Source organism: Ruditapes philippinarum, unplaced genomic scaffold (genome assembly GCF_026571515.1).
Source record: "Ruditapes philippinarum isolate M1 unplaced genomic scaffold, ASM2657151v2 ctg738_1_1_1_1, whole genome shotgun sequence".
NCBI lineage: Eukaryota > Metazoa > Mollusca > Bivalvia > Venerida > Veneridae > Ruditapes > Ruditapes philippinarum.
The window spans coordinates 109,559-127,062 of record NW_026863645.1 but is presented as its reverse complement, the minus strand read 5'-3'; the positions used below and the strand labels follow the sequence as shown (position 1 = coordinate 127,062).

At 31.6% G+C, this 17,504-nt stretch overlaps 1 protein-coding gene across 1 annotated transcript; it reads left to right on the top strand.

Annotated features, from left to right (window-relative positions):
- Positions 1-92: 92 nt before the first annotated feature.
- LOC132722799 (guanylate cyclase soluble subunit beta-2-like) lies at positions 93-16,284 on the top strand. Its single transcript, XM_060707362.1, has 13 exons — positions 93-641; positions 3,242-3,318; positions 4,158-4,252; positions 4,718-4,981; positions 5,250-5,467; positions 5,583-6,024; positions 6,315-6,471; positions 6,663-6,904; positions 7,478-7,626; positions 9,022-9,168; positions 9,519-9,673; positions 12,186-12,421; positions 13,536-16,284. The coding sequence occupies exons 1-13, from the start codon at positions 639-641 to the stop codon at positions 13,589-13,591; spliced, it is 2,241 nt and encodes a 746-aa protein (XP_060563345.1). The 5' UTR covers positions 93-638; the 3' UTR covers positions 13,592-16,284.
- Positions 16,285-17,504: the final 1,220 nt, after the last annotated feature.

Genomic DNA, 17,504 nt, shown 5'->3' with positions numbered 1-17,504 from the left:
CATTTCTCACATTTGATTGTACGATACATTAAACAAAAGAACATGAAGAACTACATTCACAAGATAAAATAAAATTGTTCTATTCTGCCCACGTGAAAAAACGAATAATTGATGAAGAAACATCTGAAAAATCTGCACTCAACAATGACACAAATGGATGTATCACTGACAGACTAAATATGTTTATCCCACCATCAGTTTCGCCAACAAGTGAATACTTTTAAGAAGAAGAAAAAAAGTGTCACCATTTTCCCAAATATTCATTGAAAAAATATTGTCCTAACCCAGACTATTAAAGACATATAAATCGTTCGTTTGTGATGACAACGATAACAACATAGTCGTTATTTTATCCTAGGAGACCATAACGACATTCTAAAATATTTCCCTTCGGGCAATAAAACAACCCTTCCCATTGATTACCAAACTTACATCCAATAAATCGCACGAATTCTGTGATTATCTGCGATTATTATCCATCATTGGGGTAGTCGTAAATTTTAAATTTCATCTCTATCTTGACATTGAATTTGGTGCATAAAGATATAGAGAAAATTAAAACATTTCATCAACTTTAGTTTAGATTTGGTATAGAAAATGTTGCTATATTCTGACAACAAACTGGATAGCAGCTAATCATGGTAAGATTAAAATGGTCATTTCTTATTGATTAAAAGTTAGAATTTTGTAATATAATACTTATATCAGTTCCAAATCTACGAGCGAGGACTGGAATTATAACATTGATATTTGGTTCAAACAAAATGGCTTCCAGTAATACACGCGAAGGGAAATTTCTTTGTATCGCATTTTTTTCTTACTGAACATACTTATTTGAATGTCAATTACTTTGTTCTGATCCGATACAGCACTTTTTTATATTGATATTAATTTGAAGAGGCGAAGTCTGCGCGAAGTTTATCATAGAAAACGCATTTCAAAAACGTGCGAACATTTAAAAACGCAGTAACTCTTCACCAGCCTACTTACCGTTCTTGTCGGGCGTATCACGAGAAATGATAAGAAAGAAGAAGAAGAAGAAGAAGAATAAAAACGACATAAAAACCATCAGTCTATATTTAATACAACTGAAATCACACTCAAACTTGAAATGCTATTAGTGGTAATAGCTGCAAAAGAAAGGAATTTCCTGAGAAGTCGTTTTAAGTACCAAAATTTTTTTTGCACTTGTACACACTTACCTTTTTGTGCACTTTTGCACTCTTAGCTTTTATTCACGAAACAAATGCGATTGAATTTTACTTTGTATAAACATTTTATGTGATGTAAGTTTGGCTGTATTGTAACACTTGTATTAATAATTTTCTATGCTATACTTTTATTTTGTAATATAAGAGCTTACATTTCAAAAATTTAATGACATTTTAGCAGGTTTTTATCGACAAAATCACACATTGCCGTATATCTATCTATAAAAGGACTGACATTAAGACCTTAATTAGAAATTAAGACTAGATTTGCAATTTTAAATTAAAATTTCCATCTGGCTCACACAAATCCGAACTAAAGGAAAGGTCGGTTTGACCAAAAGAAAATACAGTTTGTCGGAAGAGGCGTTAAACTCTTGATAGAAAAGTTTTATTTCTAAATGGTATAATGATCGTTCATTCAACATTGACGGGTAAATTTACAGTCTGCTGACAATCTAGAAAAAAATGGATATTGAAGGTAATAAAAATGTCTCGTGATTTTATCTTTTCTTCCCCACAATGAGACGTATCCCACGAAAATTTCGGCATTTGTTATAAAAGAGTTTAATGTTGGCACTAAATTAAAGCTGTTTGGAATAAATTTCACTGTTAACATTAACTGACAATGGTCGTAAAGATTAGATTCATCGACAAAAGCTCTTTTTCAAATTTATTACTTTATATTACAGCATTAAAATACGGCATCACATTTTTTTTTGTTTTTAGAAACTTTGTAAAAACATTCTTGCGTGCGATGTCAAAGGGAGTCATTTAATAAATAGCATTTAACAGTTTTTTATTTATTTTATTTTGACACGGTCTTATTAAGCGCCCGTTAACTTCGAGAAATCACGATCAGTTTATGCCTTGCCGGTACTTACCATCGACAAATGTCAACAATTCTCACATTTGATATATTCTTTTGTGTTAATAAAATGGGGAAACGAAAGGTCTTGGACGTCCCAAATATAAAGGAAGTTTGATATTTCATCGGTACATCTTCCTTTGAAGTGCGTGTATTTGAAAACAGATCATAATATAATTTCATTTGAATATGTTTGCATTGCGAAATTTTCCTGTTCGCTATTCATTATACATATTGCGACATATCATTTTTCCTCATACCAATCGGAATGATCGGCTATTATGACAGACGAAAACGCCCGAGAAGTTGCAATTGCCCTTTCACAAAATCTGATTCCATTCCATAAGGGGCGTTGCGCTTCCAATATAGGGAGCAAGCACTAATTATTTCAGCAGATTTCTGGGGAATAGATGAAACACGGCAACAAGATATTAATTCGCTTATCTTTATGAGAGACGAAACATAGTTTAAAGATCCTGTAACACAATTTTTTTATGGTTTTATATAAAAAAAATATGATGCTCAAATGAAGATTTATCAATATTGTAAGTCCCAAAAAGCATTATTTGTAAAATATTACCGAATTTACATTTCATGTTAATAGAGGGAGGTAATAAGAAATTTATTTTCTATAAAGTCTAAGTCAAATTTTCAATAAGAAATGAATGCATGTATTTTAATAATTACATAAAATGTGCACAAATATTTGCAGTAAATATTTTACATATTCTTCGATTATTGAAAATTGTTTGACAAACAATATTTTAATCATATATAAAATTTCTTTTAAGTGTGGTCAAAACTCTAATTACAACATACAGGATCTTTAAATTATAGAATAAAAGATAATTAATTAATAAATAAATTAATAAATAAATAAATAAATAAATTAAAAAATGAAAACTTGTTTGTAGAGCCACCGACGAACCATAAGCAGCTGGATAAGGATAGCTTCCTCTCATGAAAGAATCCAAAGTCCCTGACCGCATTCAAACCCACAGTGGTGAGTGGCAAGTGGTTCGAATTCAACAATCTTAATCACTCGACAAAGAACAAAGAAAGACCTATATAATTTTTCATGTTTGAGTGTTATAAGATATCTCGTTGTTGCAATGTTTTACCTGTAATGTTATAGTATATATACCATATTATTTTCATTTTTCAGTACGGACATTTTAATTTAGTGTTTCGAAGTTTTATCATAGAACGCCAAGGTGGAGAGCAGGTGTGGGAGAAAATTGTGTAAGATTTTTAATGTTTTAAATGAGCTGCGTCATGACAAAACCAACATAGTGCGTTTGCGACCATCATGGATTCAGACCAGCCTGCGTATCAACGCAGTCTGATCAGGATCCATGCTGTTCGCTATTAGTTTCTCTACTTGTTATAGAGTTTGTAATCGAACAGCATGGATCCTGATCAGGTAGAATGTAAGACGAAAACGCGTCAGTTTATGCCTTTTTTCCGCCATTTCATTTTTGTAGTATTCTAAAGAATAAAACAGAAAAATTTATTTTAGTTTTAAGCATTATACTTTATCATCATCAACTATGAAGTGTTAACATATACATGTACAATAATTACAAATGAATAAATAGCATGCAAAAATCGTGGACTGAATTATATACATTATTTCGTTTACATATAAATGAATTTAATTTGTTGTACATGAGAGATTGAAAATTTGTAGAATTACATTTAAATCTATATATTCGTGTGAGAATCTCTAAATTTAAAAGCCTTCAGAACTAGTGAAACATGTATATTGTCAAAATTGGAATGTACGGTTTTTATTGATATAATAACTGCAAATGTGCTTGATTCTTAGCCCCCACCACCCAACCACCCCCACCTCCCCCCCCCCCCCAAAAGATGCACCTGATAGCATTTAAGCGCTCTTTGAATTTGAAATAGTAAAAAGGAAATAAGGTCCAATTAACTAGAATGCTGATACTTTAGCTTAAATCATATAGACAGGCTCTCAAAAGCTCACTTACGATTAATTATATAAGATAAACTTAATTCATTGAAGCTAGAACTCTCTTTGACCTTTGTTTTATATTTTGTAATTTATTTTGTAGCGCACAGTCAAAATGTGAACCTGATTTCGATAATAACTACGTATATGATGAAGACATTACGGACAGGATGATCACCCGCTCCATAGATATATTAGGTACCAATAAAATAACACTGATAATTGATTTGAAATAGAAACTGGGTTAGGTTGTTAGGTTAAAATCTCTAAACTTTTTATATATTTTTTTTATTTTACTTTATTACTTTTTGAAACTTTTTTACTTCGAATAATCACACACACGTCTGCAGATATGACGCTAAGGCCAAATTCTTCAATTAACGGCATTACATAAAATGCATTTACGCTATTTTTTCCCATCTGTTGAGACACATCATAAAATGTTTACACTTACTTTGCAGTTGGTTAGAGCGTATGCTAAATTATAAGTTATCAAACCAAATTGCCATTGTAAAAAAGATGACCGTTTTAGAAAAACGGCAGTACATGGCGTCTTATTCGTGTATACTTAAATGTCTTAAACACCGATGTTTACATTGACATCATTATATAGAGATGGTTCCTTTATAAAAATCAGGTAACATTTTTTTCACACTTTCATAGGTTTACCTAGGGAACCATTGCTTGAGATGCTTGGGGAGTATTATCTAATTTATATGCAAAAGCGAGGCTATGACGAAATGCTGCGGAATTTGGGATCAAACATACTCGAGTTTCTACAGAACCTCGATTCCGTGCATGGCCTCTCCAGGCGTGACTATCCGGATATGGTGGCGCCCTCTTTCCGGTGCGACGAGGGGTCTGTGTCCGATAGAATGGTCCTACATTATTATTCAGCCAGAAAGGGTCTATATCCTGTTGTAAAAGGTTAGTGAAGTAAAGCTTATATTATTAGGTATAAAGATTTTGGCTGGTTGTATTACAGTAAACAACCGTTATTACACGCCCATGTAAACAAAAACCCACAAATATCTATTACTGATAGACTATTACTCATTTATTCAAAATCGTTAGAATTTTGGCAACAGAACTCTACTGGTAACGCATAGAAAAGTGAATTTTCATGATTTCACATGTTTGATTAATTTGTTGCGTTTGAATGTGACAAAACTTTTCTTGTTTGTTTCTGTCTAAGGTCTCACAGTGGAAGCTGCAAAGGCATTTTACAAGATGCAGCTACAAATGGACGTGCAGAAAATAGAAACTGAGTGCGTTGCTGACGAAAGAGGCGAACGTGAACACGTTACTTTTGATATTATCGCAAAGAAAATTAAAGAACAAGTAGTTCAAGAAGGTCCACCAACTTTTATTGCTCAAACAAAAAAGCACAGTGAAAGACAAATTTTACAGGAGGTAAGTCTTACCATGAAAATTATAGAAGATACATATAATTTCTAATTATTCTTTTTTTCTAAAAAAAAATGTGGAGAATCAAATATAAGCTACATTGCCATTCGTTTCGTTGCAGGATGTGGAGGCAGTCAAATTAAAACTTGAACAGATTCGGAAAGAGTTAGGTGAAGGAGCACTTCCTTTGAACAGGAAAAAGACGGTGAAAGCAAGATGGCGGATTGCCGTCAAAATTACCGCAATGCACAAAGGTTTCGTTCCAAATTACCCGCCTTCTCTTCCTATAAATCCCCGGATGTTCATTGAGATATTCCCTTACCACGTGACTCTTGATAAAGATTTGAAAATTGTCCAATCAGGATTGAAGTTGCAAATTCTTATGCCTAACATCCGGAGCAGGCAAGCTTTGTTGACAGACTTTTTTACCATCCGGTATCCAAATTGTGTTGACCTGACCTATAAAAACATTGAAAGGTTCGTTCTTTGTCCGTTCATACTAGAACTTCGAAAGGATGCTATGGAAGAAAATTGGTCCGATAGACCTGCTCTTCAAATAAAAGGTAAATATAATATGAGTGTACTTAAGAGTTGATATATATATATTGATGGTCTGTTCTATAAAAAGGAAACATATAGCACTTTTTACCTAAAGTGACATGTTTTGGAGTTATTTAAATTTTAATGTTCCAAAACTATAAGTATGGATATGCAAGTATCAATGTTGTTCAATATATACTTACTGATTTTACATAGAATAGTTGCTTACCTGTGTAAGAATTTTAACAAATATATTAATAAGATCTACATTGAAATATTTCTACAGGATATTTTTCATTAAATTTCAATACAGGTCAGATGTTTTTGCTCCGTGACAACGGTTTCTATGTTTTTATTGCCTCTCCTGTTGCCCACAGTTGGGCAGATCTTGAAAACCGGAAGTTGAAATTTGCTGATATTCCAATGTGGGACGTGACGCGAGATTTTCTGGTTGCTGACCTCGAATACCGGTGAGTTCACAATAAGTATATTTTTTATTAATTTCAAATAAAGTTTCTTCATACTAAATATAAGTTTCTATATTGATAAGATTATTATTACCACGTAGAACAAAAATCACTTTATCAAAGTTATATATATTTCCTTGTCTGTGTGTGCACGAACTGAAAAAAGTAATTGTTCAAAGATTTTTGTGAATCAGAAAATGTTTGGAGAATAATGTTCGGACAAGTTTGGGCGGTTCAACGAATAATCGAGCAAGAAGAATCTCAAACCAGTCTGTTGGGCGAGGAAGTATGGCTGATGATGCGGCCGTGAAAGAAAGATTAAACCGGATGCAGAAAGAGCTTGACAATGAACGCCAGCGGAGTAATACCCTGTATCTCGCGTTCCTGCCGAAAGATGTGGTTGACCTTGTACATAGAGGTCATATACCCTGCGGAGGTATGACAATAGTTTATGTATAATCTTCTTAATGTCATGTTGTATAAGCATTTGTCATTCAGTATACATGTATATTAAGGAGTATCAAGAATAACTAAGCAGATTTTATGTGCCGAAAAAATATTTTCTGTTATTATACTTTTTATAAAACTAGGAAATAATGTATGTTGATTAATGTCCTAGGTTAAAAACAATTTCCTTGTATTTACTTTAATAAAATTTATAAGAGACCCGTGTCGATTATAGAAGTAATCGGAAATTATGAATAAATAATATATTCATGATTTTACAATATTATGCAGTTGGTTAAAAAACATTTGTATATTTTATTTCACTTCTCGTTTACTATTCAAATTGATGATATTCATTAAACTATTCATTTCATTTTAATTTTTTTCTTGTATTAATGGCTTAAACAAAGGTAGAAGCCTAAAAATAATGTTAACTTACAAATTCGAATGTGATTATTTACATGTTTTTATAAAGCCATTAAACGGATTTATTTCAATACACGGCCTTAATAACATTTAATGACTAGAAGTATTAAAATAAAGTTGTTTTTATTATTTTTAGAATTTTACAACCAAGCGTCAGCGTTGTTTTGTGACGTTGTGCACTTTCTCCCTATGGTTGCCAAGTGCAGCCCCGCCGAGATCGTAGGAATTCTTAACTCTCTGCAGGCGAAATTTGATAAAGTGACAAGAGTCCACAATTCATTTAAGGTACATACACTTTTATAGATAGACAACAATAGTGTATTCTAGTTGTTAAATTGCTTTTATTATTGACCGAAATCGTAAAGCCTACAGGTTTAATACAAGATCCGGTGATTAAACTGATAAGATGTTCGTTTTAGTCATGCTTACCTTTCTTTATAAAGAAGCTATGTTCCGCTAAAAAACATAGATTTCAAAGGCCAGACAGGCACTAGTCTATGATTAAGTCGTGTGTATTATCTTATAAGTATTTTTCATTTGCCAACACTTTAAACTTTGGAAATACCGTTTGTGTTCAAATTACCTAATAAATGAAAACTAACATTTCATATTTAATATATACAATGGTTTAGCTTAACAAACTGGGCAGATGTATAAAGTATGGACCTTCACATTCACCATAAATGTACTGGTTTTTTCTTTCTCATAGCACTATCTTATAACATATTCATATTTTGAAATAACTTTAAATAAACCGATTTAGAGTGTAGATCTGCGTTTTGTCGTTTTATTTATTTTTCGGAATATATTGGCAATATAAAATGAAATAAAAAAAATTATAGATAAAATAATGTTAATTTTGTATTTTTAAATTTTATTATAGAATTTTGTTTTAGAAAATGTAAAAATAATTAACTGAATCCCAAGAAAGGCTCGTTTTTACGATTTTGATTTATTTAATTTATTTAAAGTTTGTGGACAAATTAAAATTACTTTTGGTAAAATGTATGAATCACTGAATTGAATGTGGTTACATGTGCAATCGCGATGATCACGTGTGAAGTCCTCAATAAACAGCTTGGTAGTTTTTTTGTCTAAAAGCTTATATTTAGTATCCGAGTATATTTTAAGTACAAGCAATTCAATTTGAATGAAACACGTCCAAACTATACTTAATAAAAGATGAGGGATGTTGGCAACTTACGGAGTGTTAAACAAACAATTTATTTTAATCAATTAATGCTTATGACATAATAACAGCATATTTACAAGATAATGAACAGTTCATATGTTAATACTCGTATACAAAACATTATTACAATATAATTATAACTTTACAAGGTCATAATAACAACTTATTCGCAAGAACATAGACAGAAAATGAAATGAAATGAAAATATTAATTTATTTGTCTGTTTCAATCACCTACTTCATATCTGTTAAAATGATTGTATGATTTACATGTCCTGCTCTGATAATGTTAGACAACTTAGTAATGACACACTTGTAAAGTTTGCAAACATATGATAGTTCTATTCTTAACACAACGGTCAATATCAATTATATACTGTTTTTTAAAGAAAGAAAAGAATATAGTTGCCAAATTTTATATTGTCAAAGAAAATGTTCCAAAAACACAATACAAAATATATAAAAATATTGTCATTTTGTCATGTTAAGGTTGAATCGATTGGTGACGCATATTTGGTCATTGCTGGTGTTGGTGAGAAGAAAGAATCACATGCTGAACGAATCGCTAACACGGCACTAGGCATGGTTGTCACTGCACGAGAAATACGTTCACCGCTAGATGGCGACCCAATACAAGTATGTACGCTGTTTGATAATTTGTTTACCATTTAGAGTGTTTTGGAAATGCAAACAACAACGTTATAAATACATGCAGCTGTTTCGAAAAAGGTTTAATAGTGATATAATGCACTTTTCCAAGATAATTTACTGAAATACTTAGTTTGAAACAACACGGAATTAATTTCCTCAACAGATAATAAAATAAAAACCACTTTAACTGAATGTTTTAGACATATCATCACTTATGAAAGAAGTCATAGTTCCTTGTATTTCTTCACTTTTCGCAATAAAATGGCTTGACTCGCCGACTTATTCTCATTGTTGAAAATATTTGTATACTATAGATTACATATTTTCCCTCACAGTTACGCATAGGAGTTCATACGGGATCACTTGTGACCGGGATTATAGGTCATAAAGTGCCACGGTTTGTTGTTATGGGAGAAACATCGGTTGTCGCCTCCAAGTTAGAGAGTCACGGGGAGCCAGGCAAAATTCACGTTAGTCCGACAACGTACAGGTACGGCTATAGTTCTTTATTGTCTCATTTAAATGATCTTGCCTCAATTTAAGAACAAACATCAACAGCAACAACAACAACAACAACAACAAACAACAGCAGCGACATATTTTTAAAAATTTAAACTATATTTCTCAAAGATGGTATATTATATCGCTGAGCATTTTTAAAAACTTTTTCATTCAATCATTTAGAATCGTTATTAATCTATAAATGAAGTTTACATTTCTTTAAAAAAAATTAAATATTTTCTATGAAAAAGATGATTGGAGCATAGAATTTTTCTGAGTTCAACAACTGTTCAAAATAAACGCATCCAGTGCTTCAGTTACTACGTTACATGTATATTGTTTAACCACAATCTTGGCAAAATAGAATGATATTATAGAATAAAGCAATCAAATTTTGATAATGATTCAAGTCCAATATATCAGCAGATGTACTGATATTACGCCTGCTTATTCGTCTATTCGATGCCTTTTATAAAGTCAGAACACTTACTTTTATTTTGCAAAGGTTATTTGCATTAAAACATTAAAACCCTTCTATATTTCTGTTATATATACCAAATTCTATGTTGAATTATTCATATGTAAATCATAGCTTTATTGGCGCTCGTTTCATAACAGCTATTGATGATTAAAATATTAATAATATAGTTATATTATCATTTTATGAACCGCAACATCTAGAATTTTGTCTCGTTTTCGCATACAAACATAACTTGTATGCTTATTGCAGAATGCTGCAATGCTAGTGATATGCTCATTTTACACCATTTGAATTTTAAGAAAAATCGTCATATTATATTTTATTCGCTAAACCACTTACTTTAGTGGTGATAATAATATCTATATTACAAATGGAATTGTGGGCAAATTTATAGGATAACGTAGTTATATTTTAAGGCAGTTCCGATGCTGCCGCCATTCAGTACATCGCAATATATTGCAAATGATTATACCATGCGAAAGTATAGTTTTTATAACGTTAGCTAGACATATCTATAAGGTTGCTGGCAAAAATTTGTCAATAAAATACAGTCTACGTCAATTTTATGTTTATTGAAAGATGTTCCGTCTCTTAGCACTTTTAATCAGATCATTGCGAAACATTGCTCACCAGACATGACGTCATTGATGTTAGCGTTCGTTTATCACGTGATAATCAGTTTAAAAGTTTACGATCTAGCTATTTCATTACAAGTTAAAGGAGAACATGACAAAAGTTCCCTTAGGATAAGACATGATTATATACGGATAAGACATGATTATATACGGCAAAATACGTGAGATAACATTGCTGTCATGCGTATTTATTTTCATGCGTAGTTGCAGGAAGTAATTGAATGTATTGTGAATACTTTTTGAGACAGTAATCATTATTTTATTGCATCAGTTGATAATAAGCGTTATTTTCATTAAGCTTTGACTGCAAAACCTTACTCATTTTTAAAGCTCTTAGCTGCTTTGCATTTTCCTCTAAGCCTTTAGTTTTGCTCATTTTGCAATACCAGTTTTACTCGCAAAGCGCTATTATTCCTCTAGAGCTAAGCTTTGCATTATGAGTATCAGTTATATTTCTATTAGCCTATCTTACTGGACAACATTAAATTGTTCTCTTAGCTCTGCTCACAGAGCTCAATGTTTTCTTTCTCTAAGCTTTGCACTGAAACATCTTATTCTTTTATGAGGTTTGTTTACTTATCACAAATCATTCTTTTCTTAACTTAATTTGTTTGACAAAACTCATGTTCATCTTCTTTTAAGCTTCGCTAACTTAGCACTAATCTATCTTCTTTAAGTTTTTCTCGTTTGGCAAAAGTCTTTTTTAAAATTTTGTTAAGTGAACGCTACTCATATTTCTTGTTTTCAAATTGGCTTTTTTATATTTCTTTAAACTTTGCATACTGAGCACGTCTTATTTTTACCCCTGGACAAAACTTATCGCTAAGTTAGCATTATGTATTCTTCTTTTGGCCTTCTGATCGGACAGGGCGTCGCTGGGCAAGTGGCACTTCCTATTCTCTTTGCTATACTGTTTCTTCAACATCTGTTTACTTACCACGTCTCACTGTGTTTGTCCAATTACCCTATTTTAAAGAGGTCAAAGTTAGCTATTACAAATGTAAAAACACACAAACATATTTCAAACAAAGTTTTCGTTAAAGTACTGAAGTACATGAAGACTGAATAGACCGGGTTCGTGAAGTTAGCCAGACAGCCGGAACAGCCAGAACATTTTTTTTAGTCTAGTCCGGCTAGTCTAGTCTTTTTTGGCCAGCTGAAATAGCCAGAGATCGAGGTGATAATTAATTAAAAACTTAACTATAAACCAATAAACTACTGGCCTTCTGCACATGTTTTTCTGTATTTTCTCTGGCTAGCCTGTCCAGCCGGAACCGGAAATTATGTCAAATTGTGTGATTTTCGTACATCTACATTGCAGAGATAAAATTTCATGGATATTATAGAGTTATTTAACGATACATTTATCATACTTTATTATACAGAGCCTTACAGAACAAAAGTTTCGTCTTCGTCGACAGAGGAAAGATCGAGCTGCGTGGATATGGTCCCCTACAAACATATTTTCTGGTGCGAAATGAAGGGGCTACAGACGACGAGTTGATTGGTCGATCTAAGTTCGGCAATCAAGACATAACGTATATCAATGAAGGTAAGGTGGACACGCCATTTGTGAAGGGAAACAAAGTGCATCCTGCGAACGAAAGCCCGTCTTCCGGAGGTAATATTCTAAATAGTTTAATACTGTAAACAAGATTAATATTATCTTACTGATATTTAATAATAATTCAGTATCTGAAACACAAATTAATTACTGAAATTAACTTTGTTGTCCATGATTTTTATGCCCCTGCAATTTTATGTACTAATATATGGTGTAGATCATGCATTATAAATGAATGGGGTATTATAAATAAACATGATAAAGTTCAATTAAGTAAATACATAAGTAGATGATCTATTATGTTATAAATGAGCATTCTAATTTCATTTATCTAGTCATTTAGCCATCTGAATTTCTTAAATGAATTTGTCCGGCTTTTGTCTTGAATACTGTAATAGCACCCTTAGGATATGGCGCCTGCCTTCTTCTGCCTTTGAAATGCAGGCTTCATCACCTCTGATCCCTTTTCAAAATTCTATATCGTTAAGTTCCGCCCATTATTTTCTTGTCTGTGGTAAACGCCGTCTTTTACTTTGGGACAATACGCCGCTTTTCATAGAATGTCACGGACGTGTCACATTACAAATTTCTTAAAAATCGCTGTATAAACACATATGCAGATGATTTTAAATTTAAAATTTTACCATTTCTTGTCTACTTAAGCCGTTGTCTAGGGGCGTAGACGGTAACTTGCACTTTCCAGTACCGTCCATATATAGGCTCAAGCAAACCAAGTGTGCAACATTTTCAATTTTGATGTTTTGGGCGTTCTTTAGGGTTTCCGTGTTTCTCTTTAATATGATACGTTTTTGTCGGACCGCTGACGTCATGTTGAATGTTATATTATTGACAATAGAGAAGAGAAAAAAACGGAACCCCTAAAGAACGCCCAAAACGACGAAATTGAAAATGTTTCAGGCCCAATTTGATTAAGCCTGTTCATGGACAGTACTGGATAGTGCAAGTTACCGTCCGTCCACGCATCCTAGCACCGCTTGAAGCGGAATTCAACATTTAACATATTAATAAAGAAGGAACACATTTATGTAAGTAATGATATTAGAATTAATGTAATGTTAAAGATATCAGTTAACTTCTATTTCAGAAAAAATCAAATGAACTTTCTTTTCTTCTATTATCTAAATGTTTGAATCTGTTTCATTTTCTTTAGTTGGAAGTCGAACTGCCACTGGAGAGAGCGATTTTACACCGTTTCAATATAAGTGAATACAACTTGAGGGTAGCGAAGACATAAAATGATGAAAACTGAATGACAAAATTACAAAAAGTCGATTAAACCTTAAAACCTACATGTTAATATAATTCCTGAAATTTTAGTTTAGAGTCGATTGTTGGCTAATTTAATGTGTATATATTAGACATATTTAACATTATGTCGTCCCATTGGTTTACCCTTACATTAGGCATGTAAATAACATATATTTAAATATTTATATTTCTGTCATATACCTTTTCACTCTATATACAGTTATTTACATCCAATCGCTGCCTTTAAAATGTACCATGTGACTATACAATTGTACATTTCAGTACTAGTATCAAATATATATATTTGACATAACAGGCAGGGATATTTTTGAGTTGTATATGTATAGGTTATTTATTCTGTCTTGTGCAAATGAAACTGACAGACGTTCTTATCAGAATTATCATCATAATCATAATTAGCGTTTCTTCTATATAATATGAATATAAAATAAATACTTTAGATGATTGAAAATCTGTACATTACTGGATATAAGTGGCGTTCTAAAATTTACATTGACTTTTTTATGCCTTCCTTTGGTTTTCGCCTATACTACTGAGTATTCGCTTAATAATATTCCAAAAATATAAATAACTTGTAATTATTTCATGGAGTTATTTGTTTTCATTGTATTATAGCCATAACATCATGATGTCATTCATATGTGAAATCAATGGCTGACATCACTTTGAAAAAAATTGGGCGTCGATATTCGACGTTTTTGGCTAGATATATAGCATATCGTGATAAATGAAGGCTTAGTAATTTTTCATTCTTTATAATCATGTACTTATATTAAAGGCATGGCAAAAATGCTATATAAATCTCGTCACAGAACAGAACAGAACAGAAATTTTATTCAAGATTTGTACATGGTACATCATCTTACAATTTGTACAATTTAAATATACTATACAATAGTCACATGCCATTTAATGTACATAAATATAGCTATAGATCTTAACATACATACTTTTAACAATGAAAATATAGATAAAGAATACAACATGAAATATTCTGTTTACTTCCTACATAGAGGATTAACCATTCATTATTACATATTATAAGACATGGATGTTCTATTAGCCATAGCATCTCTGATATAGTAAGCCAAGTTACAAAATATTTTCTTATTATTACAATTTAACAATTCAATAAATTTGAACATACTTGGTCTAACATAGTAGTATCTCTTAATATATTTTTTACGAAATTCAAGCAAACAGGTACATACTAATATAAAATGGTATTCATCTTCAATATCACGAAGATTACAATATATACAATATCGTTCATTTCTAGGAATTCTGTTTACACCATAACGTCCGGTTTGTATCAGTAATGCATGTGAAGACATACGTATTCTACTTATATAAATTCTAAGATTTCCTGGTATAAGATCTAAATAATGTTCATAACCAAACCCACTCTTCAAATCATTATACAAATTCAAAACTGGGCTACCAGTAATGTCAGAATGCCAGTTTTGTAAAAAGTTATCTATTACACGTTGCTTAAATTCGCAGATAAAAGATTTATGACAAACACAACCTTGATTCTCCCATACATCCATAAAACCATAAGTGTACAACATATCTTTGACATTAGATAACCAATTACGTTTACCACTTGTACAATCATTATAAGACATTTGATATATTTCTTTCAAAATATATTTCTTCACAGGTTGGCTTAAGGCCTTTTAAACTGTTAAATATTATCAGTCTATTATCCATGATTGAGTACAATACTGAATTGAACAGCTGTCAACCTATATCTGATTAGGTGTAAAATGAATGTCTGCATCAAATGTACTATATAAAGCAATATCTCATGAAATATTTCTGTAAAATCTTTAAACGGTAACATAGTGTTGTTTCCTTTGTATATTCTCGAAAGAAAAACATAAAATAGCTGTGTTGTTTAACACACATGAATAGTGTACGTAAACAGCATTAAATGTTCAGGAACATAATATTATGCTGTAAATCTAAGTGGAACTTTTACTGTTAAGCAATGAGTGCGTGCATGCACCTTTGGCTCGTATGGAAAACTGAAATTTCTTTCATGGATGTATTTTAGAATTATTCTTTGCGAAAAAATAAAGCAAAATTTTTTTAACAAGAGACAAGATATATATAGCTTTATACGCCGTATACATGTATTTTGAGCTGTTGATAAGCTATTATAATATAGAATGTATTCATTATATGTTATCATATCTGTATGCCAAGTTTACAAGGAACTTGTGACAGTGAATAATATAATTTGCAGAACCTCTATTTCATAATTTAAAATATATCTCATCGGTGAAATACCGTATTAAAGCATGTACGTTAGTAGAATATTAGATATAAATCTTTAAACATATTATTTGTACAAGTAGCAATAAAACAACATACGTTGATTGCATAACATGTATTAAAGAATGTGCATTAGTAGAATATTAGATATAAAGCTTTAAACCGGTTATTTTTACAACTAACACATTTGTAGTATTAACCGATCGTTGCATTTTGTTAAAACAATAATTCTGTGATACATTTGCAAGGGTCCTGTATACCAATTCTATAATGTTAAAAATTGTTAAGTGACTTTATAAAGATTTATTTTAACAAAGTATAACCATGTTCATCAGAACATTCATGTAACCATTTTCTCCATGTACATAAACTATTATATGTTATTGTTTGTTTATTTCTTTTTCTTGAAGACTAAGTAAAAAGTTGGGATATTTATACACTGGATACAATTTAAAAAGGAGAATCAAACCTGTGATAAAGACCAACCCCGAATAAAGATCACCCTATGAAAGTTTCGCTCTAAACCTTTAAAAATTATGTAAACAGCAGTCACGTGACGCAGTGGCAGAATTCCTATGATCTTATAAAGCATTTATATGAATCCATGTGCCTCTATGCTCGCACACGCGATTCCCAGTGTCCGTTTACAAGATGCCAATTACTGTGATAGCTGACTCTCTTTCCTGGATTATATCATATTATATCATAATGCTTTGGTCATCAGTGTGAACCCACGGTACTCATTGTCTAAACTTATGCTCCTCATTGTGTACAAATGATCGTCATTGCCCAATCATTCGTTCTTCATTATGAGCACAAGATCCACATTGTGTACCCACGGTCCTCATTGCACATGAGTACATGTTCCTCATTATTTGAGTTTTCTTTCATTTTTTTTTATAAAACAATAAAAGTTCTTAAATAATTAATGATCTCAGTCTCATAAACGACGTCAAAAAATCTTATTAATTAATTTGATCTTAATTAGATTGTCCATGAAATTGAAATTAATATTAATCACAATTAGTTACGTTAAGATAAGGCTATCAAATACGGTTAACTAACTATGTAAGATGTGTTTTAAGCATCATAGACGGTGAATAAACTGTTTAATATGTACTTTTGGTATTTTAAGATCATGAAATAAGAGTATAATGTGTATTTGATGGTGTATTAATACGTCTGGATGTCTTTAATTCTTCTAATTATAAAAATACATTATCATTTAGAAGAATTTGTTTCTGTCTGATGTTAAGCTGACTTTCCCAAGTATCATTAACCTTTAACCTATTCAATTCAGGTTTTGAACTTGCTTTGCTTCCGAATATTCTATTCAAAGTTTAAGGTAATTCAAAATAATAGAGTAAGCACTACCAGCAGTAAAGAGCTTGGCCCGACCCGACGGATTACAGTATCACCTTGCTCCATAATTGTTTCAAAGGTTTATCACCTTTGGTCCAAGAAAGGTAGGTTTTGAAGCATACGCTATTCATTTGACTGCTTTAGTACCACGGTCATTATATATTTTGAATTATCGAGTATACATCATAATTTTATTATACATGTATTA